This window comes from Cetorhinus maximus, chromosome 1 (genome assembly GCF_964194155.1).
Source record: "Cetorhinus maximus chromosome 1, sCetMax3.hap1.1, whole genome shotgun sequence".
NCBI lineage: Eukaryota > Metazoa > Chordata > Chondrichthyes > Lamniformes > Cetorhinidae > Cetorhinus > Cetorhinus maximus.
In genome coordinates, this window is record NC_135879.1 from 249,447,062 (window position 1) to 249,459,646 (window position 12,585).

Here is a 12,585-nt window from a genome sequence, read left to right on the forward strand (position 1 = left end):
CAAATTCTCACGTAATCCATTCCCTGCTGACAGGGGGACAGGCTGGAGAGGAGGCGCATATGACATGGATCAATTAGGAGTTATGATTCTGTAGAATTTTAGTAATACTCCCACTTTCTCTCTGATAGATTCAAGGTCTGCTGTAGATATTTGTTATACAGCTACAAACGATAAAGGAAATGAATTTGGGCACTGTGGCAAGGATCAAAATGGTCAATACATAAAGTGCCTTCCTCAGTAAGTTTTGTTGAAAAATCCAGCTTGTTTAGTATTGCCAGCACTAATGCAGGCATTTTATACTGAGTGTAAGTGAAAAGATTGTGTTGTTTTATTTAATTAAGAATTAATAATCGTGTAATGGAGTTTCATAGAGAAATCAGAGATATTTGGCCACAACATCAAAGCAAATTGAACATAAAACATGAGGTCTTCACTAATGGCTCATTGATAATGTTGACTTAACATAGCTGTTCTTATGGATGTCTGGGAAATCGTATTCATCTGTGTGTATCTAATTGTCTGTGTGAGTGTGTATGTTTGCATGATTGTCTCTTCGTGTCTGCTTGATTGTATGGGTATGTTCATATGTATTCGTTCACTCGATATGAGCTTCACTGACAAGGCCAACATTTATTGCCCAACACTAATTGCCTTTTGAGAAGGTGGTGGTGAGCTGCCTTCTTGAACTACTGCAGTCCATGTGGTGTAGGCACAACCACAGTGCTGTTAGGGAGGGAGTTCCAGGATTTTGACCCAGTAAGTATGAAAGAATGGTGAAATAATTCCAGTCAGGATAGGGTGTGCCTTAACTGGCATTTGCAGGCAGTAGTATTGCTATGTGTCTGCTGCCCTTGTCCTCTTAGGGTGATAGAGATTGTGGGTTTTGATGGTGCTGTGGTGCATCTTATAGATGCTGATACTATGTGCTGGTGATGAAGGGAGTGAACGTTTAAGGGGGTAGTTGGGATGCAAATCAACTGGGCTGATTTATCCTGGATGGTGTCAAGCTTCTTGAGTGCTGTTAGAGCTGCACTCATCCAGGCAATTGGCAGTATTCCATCACACTCCTGATGTGTGCCTTGTAGATGGTAGACAGGCTTTGGGGAGATAGAAGGAAGGTCATTGAAGAAGCAGCTGAATATGGTTGAGTCTCAGACATTAACTTGAAGACCTCCCCTAGTGATGTCCTCAGATTGAGATGAGTGACTGGCAACAATGCCAGCCATCTTCCTATGTGCCAAGTATGACTTCAACCCTTGGAGAGTTTTCCCCCTAATTCCCTCTGACTTCAATTTTGTTAGGTCTCCATGATGTCACACTCGGTCTAATAGTGCCTTGATGTCAAGGATAGTCACTCTCACCTCACATTATCTTTCTTGTCCATGTTAGACTAAGGTTGTAATGAAGACTGGAACAGAGTAATCATGGCTGATCCCAAACTGGGCATTGTTGAGTCAGTGACACTTGATAACACTGTCAATGACACCATCCATCACTTTGCAGATGATTAGGAGTAGACTGATGAATTTCACAACAACCAACAGAAAGAACCAAAGGATTAGATTTTACTTGAGATTTTCACTGAAACAAACTGAAATCAACATAGCTCAAACATAAAGGATGGACAACTAATATATCAAATGAAAGAAAAGGTACATTTATACTAACTAGCTAAAGCAACTGAAATATGTCTTTCCAAACCCTTTTGCTGTACGCTAGGTTTCTAACAGGTACAGTCCCAAAGTCACCCCCAGCTCTCCAGCAGAGGTTCACTTCTCCCCACCACGCCAGGTTAAAACGTTCAGTATCCTTTGACAATCGTTTTGACGATTGCCCTAGTTTTCCTGATATGATGATCTTGAGCGAGGCACACCTTGACAACTCTCTGTTCCTTAAACCTTCAGGAGCCTGTATGTTCTGTTCCCTTTCTTTGGAACAGAAACTGAACTCTTAAAAGCATCCTACTTGGTCATTAACACAAAACAGCTCTTCCTGCTACTCCACAGCAGTAGTATCTTTGTTCCTGTGTCTCAGCTGCAGCTCTCCTTTTTCTCTGAGATACTGTGAAAGATATTAAAACTGTCACTTGACACCTCAGTGGGTTTCTGTTTGAGTTTATTTCTGCATGCCAACCAGATCACATGGCATTTCTCTGAACTAGCTATTTAAAAGGGACATTTTAAAACATAATCATCTTGTAAAGTTCATCCCTATGGCGGAGATGATTATCTAAATCATAGGGCCGATAGAGCCCATAGCATCGTGTATTATTGGCAACATTATGGATATTGGGAAGTTCCTGCCTTATGCTCCTTCTGAACTCCCAGCTTATTCTCATCCTGCTATCTGACATGAAGAGAAAGCTGATGAATGCTATGACCACAGACCTTCTGCCTTCTGTAGTATACAGATGAGATATGCTAATATATAACATAGATGATGATGTATCCCTAACATCAGTCAATCATGTGTTAGACTCTCAAGAGAGAGAGGTTGGAACACCATGCCTAGGAGCAACATGCCTGCTCTGTAACTTTTTTAGATGTAGTACTAATAAGCAAGTGTTAAGCAAGCACCAAAGTATGACTGCAGTCTGTCCAGTAACCATGTACCACACCTAGAGCCAACAGATATGAAGGACTATCTTACAACACCTTTCACTTTGTTTCTATCTCTGCCCCACCCTTTTCCTCGCACCAATCTTCCCCTTCTGATTTCTTACTTTGAGATACCTCAAAACTGTTGCCTTCCCAGCCACAGCAGCTCAGTAAGGATGGAAGAGTGCAACAGCACAGAACTGATGAAGAAGCCCCATCCCTTGATCTAACACTTGCAGTCACAGGCTCAGATACTGACACTACACATAGCTTGTAGAATACTCTAGAATTGGGATCAGCAGGAGATGAGTCATTTAGGCATGAGTGGGGTGCAGCCAGGTCAGGGTGAAAGAATGATTTTGCTGCTCCACAGAGAGTGTGATCACATCCTGCTGCACAGGACTCACACGAGGATGAATGGGGCAGCAGACAGGAGAATGCAAATGGGCATGGAGACTGAGATGCTGGGTGCATTGGCTGGCATGCCAGACAGGCTGGTGCTGTCAAGGAACATGGAAGATTCTGGCTCCAAGTTGGCAAGGGCTATCACACAGATCATACCCTCTCTGCCATTCTCCTATCATATTACAGATCCAGGGGCACCGTCACTTCTGTCCCAATATCTGTTGAAAGCTTTTTATGGATTGGTCATCAAATCCTCTGCCCTCCCTTCAAGGTTGTAATAACAATCACAATTGCTATTCTTGTGAATCGGCCCTGATGAGTGTAAGACAAAAAACTTCAACAGCACGTCTCTTTTTTCAGTAATCACACTCCAGAAAATCCAGGAACTCACCACTAACACACCTCCAAAATCACAACAGTAGTTCTAGAGGCTTTTGAATAGCAGTAATGATCTCACATGTAATTTTGGGTGTCTTGCCCTTTAAATAACTCGAGTGCTAAGCCCTTCTTGTAGCTCAGTGCTTGCTGTTTGCAGAGTGACATGTAAATGTGTGGCCTGTATCACGTGTTCCAGATTAGGTATCCTGGTTTGCAGTCAGTTGGGTTGTGTGATGTCAGGATCGCGTTCCTTTACATGCTTCTGGTGCATGCTGGGGATGCCTGTGCTGGCACCCTCCCCAGGAGGTCCGGCGAATGGGACACATCAAAAGCTAACCATGTAGAAATATGATATTGTGGTGATCACAGAGACCTGACTTAAGGAATTGCAGGACTGAGAATTAAATATCCCTGGATGCAAGGTCTTCAAGAAAGATAAGAAAAGCAGCAAAGTATGAGGGATTAAGGAGAGCATTGCAGAGCTGCAGAGAAACAATGTCCTAGAAGGGTCAAAAATAGAATCTATTTGGCTAGTGCTAATGAACAAAAAAGATGCAATTACATTGCTTGGTGTAATCCATAGGTCGCCAACTAGTGAGAAAGATATAGAGCAATAAATTTACAAGAAATGACATCAAAGTGCAAGAATTATAGAATAATACTGAAAAGCAACACATGTTGCTGAAATAAAAGCAAAAAACTGCGGATGCAGGAAATCCAAAACAAAAACAAAAATACCTGGAAAAACTCAGCAGGTCTGGCAGCATCTGCGGAGAGGAACACAATTAACGTTTCGAGTCTGAATGACCCTTCAACAGAACTAAGTAAAAATAGAAGAGAGGTGGTTTAAGGGGGGGGTGGGACAATTAGTGCTGGATAGAGGGCCAGTGATAGGTGGAGATAACCAAAAGATATCACAGACAAAGGGACAGTGAGGTGTTGAAGGTGGTGATATTATCTAAGGAATGTGCTAATTAAGGGTAGAAAGCACGATGAGCAAGGTACAGATAGACCTAGTGGGGGTGGGGTGGGATGAAGGAATCAAAAAAGGCTAAAAGGTAGAGAAGCTCAACGCAAACTGGAGGAACAGCACCTCATCTTCCGACTAGGCACTTTACACCCTTCCAGACTGAATATTGAGTTCAACAATTTTAGATCATGAACTCTCTCCTCCATCCCCACCCTCTTTCCGATCCCCCCACTTTTTTTTCCAATAATTTATATAGATTTTTCTTTTCCCACCTATTTCCATTATTTTTAAATGTATTTCCATCCATTGTTTTATCTCTATCTTTTAGCCTTTTTCGATTCCTTCCCCCCACCCCACCCCCACTAGGTCTATCTGTACCTTGCTTGTCCTGCTTTCTACCCTTAATTAGCACATTCCTTAGATAATATCACCACCTTCAACACCTCTTTGTCCTTTTGTCCGTGACATCTTTTGGTTATCTCCACCTATCACTGGCCCTCTATCCAGCTCTACCTGTCCCATCCCCCTTAAACCAGCTTATATTTCACCTCTCTTCTATTTTTACTTAGTTCTGTTGAAGGGTCATTCAGACTCGAAACGTTAACTGTGTTCCTCTCCGCAGATGCTGCCAGACCTGCTGAGTTTTTCCAGGTATTTTTGTTTTTGTTTTACATGTTGCTGAAGGTTTTCATCTTGCACTTATTAGGACAAACACAGGAATGACAAATTTAAATGATCAGAACAAGGATGTTCCCAGCATCACAGATGCCAGTCTTCAGGCAAATCAATTCACTCCAAGCGATACCAAGAACAGCTGAAGGCACTGGACACTGCAAAGGTTATGGGCCCTGACCATATTTCAACAAAAGTACTAAACACTTGTGCCAAGCTGTTCCAGTACAGCTACAACACTGGCATCCACCCGGCTATGTGGAAAATTGCCCAGATATGTCCTGTACACAAAAAGCAGGACAAATCCAAACTGGCCAATTACCGCCCTATCAGTTAATTCTCCGTCATCAGGAAAGTAATGAAAGGTCTCATCAACAGTGCTATCAAGCGGCACTTGCTTAGAAATAACCTGCACACTGATGCTCAGTTTGGGTTCCGCGAGGGCCACTCAGCTTCTGACCTCATTGCAGTTTTGTTTTAAACATGGACAAAAGAACTGACCAGAAACTGAACTGGACTAGTCATATAAATACTGTGGCTACAAGAGCAGATCAGAGGCTAGGAATCATGCGATCAGTAACTCGCCCCCCAACTCTCCAAAGCCTGTCCACCATCTACAAGGCACAAGTCAGGAGTGTGATGGAATAATCCCCACTTGCGTGGATGAGTGCAGCTCCCACAACACTCAAGATGCTTGACACCGTCCAGGACAAAGCAGCCGCTTGATCGGCACCACATCCACAAACATTTACTCCCTCCACCACCGACGCACAGTAGTAGCAGTGTGTGTACCATCTACAAGATGCACAGCAGGAATTCACCAAGGCTGCTTATGCAGCAACTTCCAAACTCACGACCACTACCATCGAGAAGGACAAAAGCAGCAGAAGATGGGAACACCACCACCTGGAAGTTCCCCTCCAAGTCACTCACCATCCTGACCTGGAAATATATCCCCGTTCCTTCACTGTCGCTGGGTCAAAATCCTGGAACACACTCCCTAACAGCACTGTGGGTGTACCTACACCACATGGACTGCAGCGGTTCTCAAGGGCAACTAGGGATTGGGCAATAAGTGCTGGCTCATCCAGCGAAACCCACATCCCGTGAGTGAATAAAAGAAAACGTTAGTCCCCTCAATCTCCTTCGCTCCAATGAGAACAACCTCAGTTTTATCCAAACTAATCTTGTAACTAAAATCGAACATCCCAAGAATCATTCTGGTAAATCTCTTCTTCACCCTCTCAAGGATCCTCAAAACCTTTTAAACTCTCAGTGCCTGTGGGATAAACATCTCCTAGAACATTCAATCCAGGAAACCACCATTCCTCCCGATTCTCTACAGTGACCCTCAGGAAAAAGAAGTTTGATCTGAAGCAGCTGGAAGCACTTCCGACACTAATAGTCCCATAAGACACATGACGTGTTCTGAAATAACACAGGACTAGGAAATTGCAAGTGACAGGTCTCATCTATCCATCCATCATCAAAAAGATCTCTAGCTTTTAGAAGCTGGTTAGCACATTATATAAACCATTAGTTTTTATTAATGTCTCCAGATCTGCTTTGTGCTAATAATCTCATTTTTAATAATTTAAAGTAATTTAATATTATACATACCCCACTTGTGCTTAAGATGCTTGAGATTTTTTAAACTTGTTCCCAGATATTCATGTTTACTGCCGCTGCCTCCTGCTGACTGCCACAGGCTCAAACTCACTGCCTCGAGCTGACTGCTACAGGCTCAAGCTCACTGCCTCCTGCTGACTGCCACACGCTCAAACTCACTGCCTCCTGCTGACTGCTACACGCTCAAACTCACTGCCTCCTGCTGACTGCTACAAGCTCAAACTCACTGCCTCCTGCTGAATGCCACATGCTCAAACTCACTGCCTCCTGCTGAATGCTACACGCTCAAACTCACTGTCTCCTGCTGACTGCTACAAGCTCAAACTCACTGCCTCCTGCTGACTGCTACACGCTAAAACTCACTGCCTCCTGCTGACTGCTACACACTCAAACTCACTGCCTCCTGCTGACTGCTACACACTCAAACTCACTGCCTCCTGCTGACTGCTACACACTAAAACTCACTGCCTCCTGCTGACTGCTACACACTCAAACTCACTGCCTCCTGCTGAACGCCACACGCTCAAACTCACTGCCTCCTACTGACTGCTACACACTCAAACTCAATGCCACCTGCTGACTGCTACACACTCAAACTCACTGCCTCCTGCTGACTGCTAAACACTCAAACTCACTGCCTCCTGCTGAACGCCACACGCTCAAACTCACTGCTTCCTACTGACTGCTACACACTCAAACTCACTGCCACCTGCTGACTGCCACACGCTCAAACTCACGGCCTCCTGCTGAATGCTACAAGCTCAAAGTCACTGCCTCCTGCTGACTGCTACACGCTCAAACTCACGGCCTCCTGCTGACTGCCACACGCTCAAACTCACTGCCTCCTGCTGACTGCTACACGATCAAACTCACTGCCTCCTGCTGACTGCTACACGATCAAACTCACTACCTCCTGCTGACTGCTACACGATAAAACTCACTGCCTCCTGCTGAATGCCACACGCTGAAACTCTCAGCCTCCTGCTGACTGCTACAAGCTCAAACTCACTGCCTCCAGCAGACTGCTACACGCTCAAACTCTCTGCCTCCTCCTGACTGCCACACGCTCAAACTCACTGCCTCCTGCTGACTGCTACACGCTCAAACTCACTGCCTCCTGCTGAATGCCACACGCTAAAAACTCACTGCCTCCTGCTGAATGCTACACGCTCAAACTCACTGCCTCCTGCTGACTGCTACATGCTCAAACTCACTGCCTCCTGCTGACTGCTACACGCTCAAACTCACTGCCTCCTGCTGACTGCTACACGCTCAAACTCACTGTCTCCTGCTGAATGCCACACGCTCAAACTCACTGCCTCCCGCTGAATGCTACACGCTCAAACTCACTGCCACCTGCTGACTGCCACACGCTCAAACTCACTGTCTCCTGCTGAATGCCACACGCTAAAAACTCACTGCCTCCTGCTGACTGCTAAACGCTCAAACTCACTGCCTTCTGCTGAATACCACACGCTCAAACTCACTGCCTCTGGCTGAATGCCACACGCTCAAACTCACTGCCTCCTGCTGACTGCTACACGCTCAAACTCACTGCCTCCTGCTGAATGCCACACGCTCAAACTCACTGCCTCCTGCTGAATGCCACACGCTCAAACTCACTGCCTCCTGCTGACTGCCACACGCTCAAACTCACGGCCTCCTGCTGAATGCTACACGCTCAAACTCACTGCCTCCTGCTGACTGCTACACGCTCAAACTCACTGCCTCCTGCTGAATGCCACACGCTCAAACTCACTGCCTCCTGCTGACTGCTACACGCTCAAACTCACTGCCTCCTGCTGAATGCCACACGCTCAAACTCACTGCCTCCTGCTGACTGCTACACGTTCAAACTCACGGCCTCCTGCTGAATGCTACACGCTCAAACTCACTGCCTCCTGCTGACTGCTACACGCTCAAACTCACTGCCTCCAGCTGAATGCTACACGCTCAAACTCACTGCCTCCTGCTGACTGCCACACGCTCAAACTCACGGCCTCCTGCTGAATGCTACAAGGTCAAAGTCACTGCCTCCTGCTGAATGCTACACGCTCAAACTCACTGCCTCCTGCTGAATGCTACACGCTCAAACTCACTGCCTCCTGCTGACTGCTACACGCTCAAACTCACTGCCTCCTGCTGAATGCCACACGCTCAAACTCACTGCCTCCTGCTGAATGCTACACGCTCAAACTCACTGCCTCCTGCTGACTGCCACACGCTCAAACTCACTGCCTCCTGCTGAATGCTACACGCTCAAACTCACTGCCTCCTGCTGACTGCTACACACTCAAACTCACTGCTTCCTGCTGAATGCCACACGCTCAAACTCACTGCTTCCTGCTGAATGCCACACGCTCAAACTCACTGCCTCCTGCTGACTGCTACACGCTCAAACTCACTGCTTCCTGCTGAATGCCACACGCTCAAACTCACTGCCTCCTGCTGAATGCCACACGCTGAAACTCACTGCCTCCTGCTGAATGCTACACACTCAAACTCACTGCCTCCTGCTGACTGCTACACGCTCAAACTCACTGCCTCCTGCTGACTGCCACACGCTCAAACTCACTGCCTCCTGCTGAATGTTACACGCTCAAACTCTCTGCCTCCTGCTGACTGCTACACATTCAAACTCACTGCCTCCTGCTGAATGTTACACGCTCAAACTCACTGCCTCCTGCTGACTGCTACACACTCAAACTCACTGCCTCCTGCTGACTGCTACACATTCAAACTCACTGCCTCCTGCTGAATGTTACACGCTCAAACTCACTGCCTCCTGCTGACTGCTACACACTCAAACTCACTGCCTCCGGCTGACTGCTACACACTCAAACTCACTGCCTCCTGCTGACTGCTACACACTCAAACTCACTGCCTCCTGCTGAACGCCACACGCTCAAACTCACTGCCTCCTACTGACTGCTACACACTCAAACTCACTGCCTCCTGCTGACTGCTACACACTCAAACTCACTGCCTCCTGCTGACTGCTACACACTCAAACTCACTGCCTCCTGCTGAACGCCACACGCTCAAACTCACTGCCTCCTACTGACTGCTACACACTCAAACTCACTGCCTCCTGCTGACTGCTACACGCTCAAACTCACTGCCACCTGCTGACTGCCACACGCTCAAACTCACTGCCTCCTGCTGACTGCCACAAGCTCAAAGTCACTGCCTCCTGCTGACTGCTACAAGCTCAAAGTCACTGCCTCCTGCTGACTGCTACACGCTCAAACTCACTGCCTCCTGCTGACTGCTACACGATCAAACTCACTGCCTCCTGCTGAATGCCACACGCTGAAACTCTCAGCCTCCTGCTGACTGCTACAAGCTCAAACTCACTGCCTCCAGCAGACTGCTACATGCTCAAACTCACTGCCCCCTGCTAAATGCCACACGCTCAAACTCTCTGCCTCCTCCTGACTGCCACACGCTCAAACTCACTGCCTCCTGCTGAATGCTACACGCTCAAACTCACTGCCTCCTCCTGAATGCTACACGCTCAAACTCACTGCCTCCTGCTGACTGCTAAACGCACAAACTCACTGCCTCCTGCTGACTGCTACACGCTCAAACTCACTGCCTCCCGCTGACTGCTAGACGCTCAAACTCACTGGCTCCAGATAAATGCTACACGCTCAAACTGACTACCTCCTGCTGACTGCTAGAAGCTCAAACTCACTGCCCCCTGCTAAATGCCACACGCTCAAACTCACTGCCCCCTGCTAAATGCTACACGCTCAAACTCACTGCCTCCTGCTGAATACTACACGCTCAAGCTCACTGCATCCTGCTGACTGCTAAACGCTCAAACTCACATCCTCATGCTGAATGCTACACGCTCAAACTCACTGCCTCCTGCTGACTGCTACACACTCAAACTCACTGCTTCCTACTGACTGCTACACGCTCAAACTCACTGTCTCCTGCTGAATGCTACACGCTCAAACTCACTGCTTCCGGCTGAATGTTACACGCTCAAACTCACTGCCACCTGCTGACTGCCACACGCTCAAACTCACTGCCTCCTGCTGACTGCCACACGCTCAAACTCACGGCCTCCTGCTGAATGCTACACGCTCAAGCTCACTGCCACCTGCTGAATGCTACACGCTCAAACTCACTGCCTCCTGCTGACTGCCACACGCTCAAACTCACTGCCTCCTGCTGAATGCTACACGCTCAAACTCACTGCCTCCTGCTGACTGCCACACGCTCAAACTCACTGCCTCCTGCTGAATGCTACACGCTCAAACTCACTGCCTCCTGCTGACTGCCACACGCTCAAACTCACTGCCTCCTGCTGAATGCTACACGCTCAAAATCACTGCCACCTGCTGAATGCTACACGCTCAAACTCACTGCCTCCTGCTGATCGCTACACGCTCAAACTCACTGCCTCCTGGTGAATGCCACACACTCAAACTCACTACCTCCTGCTGAATGCTACACGCTCAAACTCACTGCCTCCTGCAGAATGCTACACGCTCAAACTCACTGCCTCCTGCTGACTGCTACACGCTCAAACTCACTGCCTCCTGCTGACTGCTACACGCTCAAACTCACTGCCTCCTGCTGACTGCTAGACGATCAAACTCACTGCCTCCTGCTGACTGCCACACGATCAAACTCACTGCCTCCTGCTGACTGCTACACGATCAAACTCACTGCCTCCTCCTGAATGCTACACACTCAAACTCACTGCCTCCTCCTGAATGCTAAACGCTCAAACTCACATCCTCGTGCTGACTGCTACACACTCAAACTCACTTCCTCCTGCTGAATGCTACACGCTCAAACTCACTTCCTCCTGCTGACTGCTACACGCTCAAACTCACTGCCTCCTGCTGAATGCCACACGCTCAAACTCACTGCCTCCTGCTGACTGCCACACGCTCAAACTCACTGCCTCCTGCTGAATGCTACACGCTCAAACTCACTGCCTCCTGCTGAATGCTACACGCTCAAACTCACTGCCTCCTGCTGACTGCTACACACTCAAACTCACTGCCTCCTGCTGAATGCCACACGCTCAAACTCACTGCCTCCTGCTGACTGCTACACGCTCAAACTCTCTGCCTCCTGCTGACTGCTACACGCTCAAACTCACTGCCTCCAGCTGAATGCTACACGCTCAAACTCACTGCCTCCAGCTGAATGCTACACGCTCAAACTCACTGCCTCCAGCTGAATGCTACACGCTCAAACTCACTGCCTCCTGCTGACTGCTACACGCTCAAACTCACTGCCTCCTGCTGACTGCTACACGCTCAAACTCACTGCCTCCTGCTGACTGCCACACGCTCAAACTCACTGCCTCCTGCTGACTGCCACACGCTCAAACTCACTGCCTCCTGCTGACTGCTACACGCTCAAACTCACTGCCTCCTGCTGACTGCTACACGCTCAAACTCTCTGCCACCTGCTGAATGCCACACGCTCAAACTCACTGCCTCCTGCTGAATGCTACACACTCAAACTCACTGCCTCCTGCTGACTGCTACACACTCAAACTCACTGCCTCCTGCTGAATGCTACACGCTCAAACTCACTGCCTCCTGCTGACTGCTACACACTCAAACTCACTGCCTCCTGCTGACTGCTACACACTCAAACTCACTGCCTCCTGCTGAATGCTACACGCTCAAACTCACTGCCTCCTGGTGAATGCCACACGCTCAAACTCACTGCCTCCTGGTGAATGCTACACGCTGAAACTCACTGCCACCTGCTGACTGCTACACGCTCAAACTCACTGCCTCCTGGTGAATGCCACACGCTCAAACTCACTGCCTCCTGGTGAATGCCACACGCTCAAACTCTCTGCCACCTGCTGAATGCCACACGCTCAAACTCACTGCCTCCTGGTGAATGCCACACACTCAAACTCACTGCCTCCTGCTGACTGCAACACGCTCA

The 12,585-nt window shown here is 48.1% G+C and overlaps 1 protein-coding gene across 1 annotated transcript in view; it reads left to right on the top strand.

Moving 5' to 3' along the window:
- The window catches only part of LOC144680358 (disintegrin and metalloproteinase domain-containing protein 12-like), a 972,827-nt gene that overhangs the window by 809,752 nt on the left and 150,490 nt on the right, over positions 1–12,585 (top strand). The window contains exon 15 of the mRNA XM_078541354.1: positions 129–237. Coding sequence (XP_078397480.1) covers positions 129–237 — 109 coding nt within the window. The remainder of the gene's footprint in view (positions 1–128; positions 238–12,585) is intronic.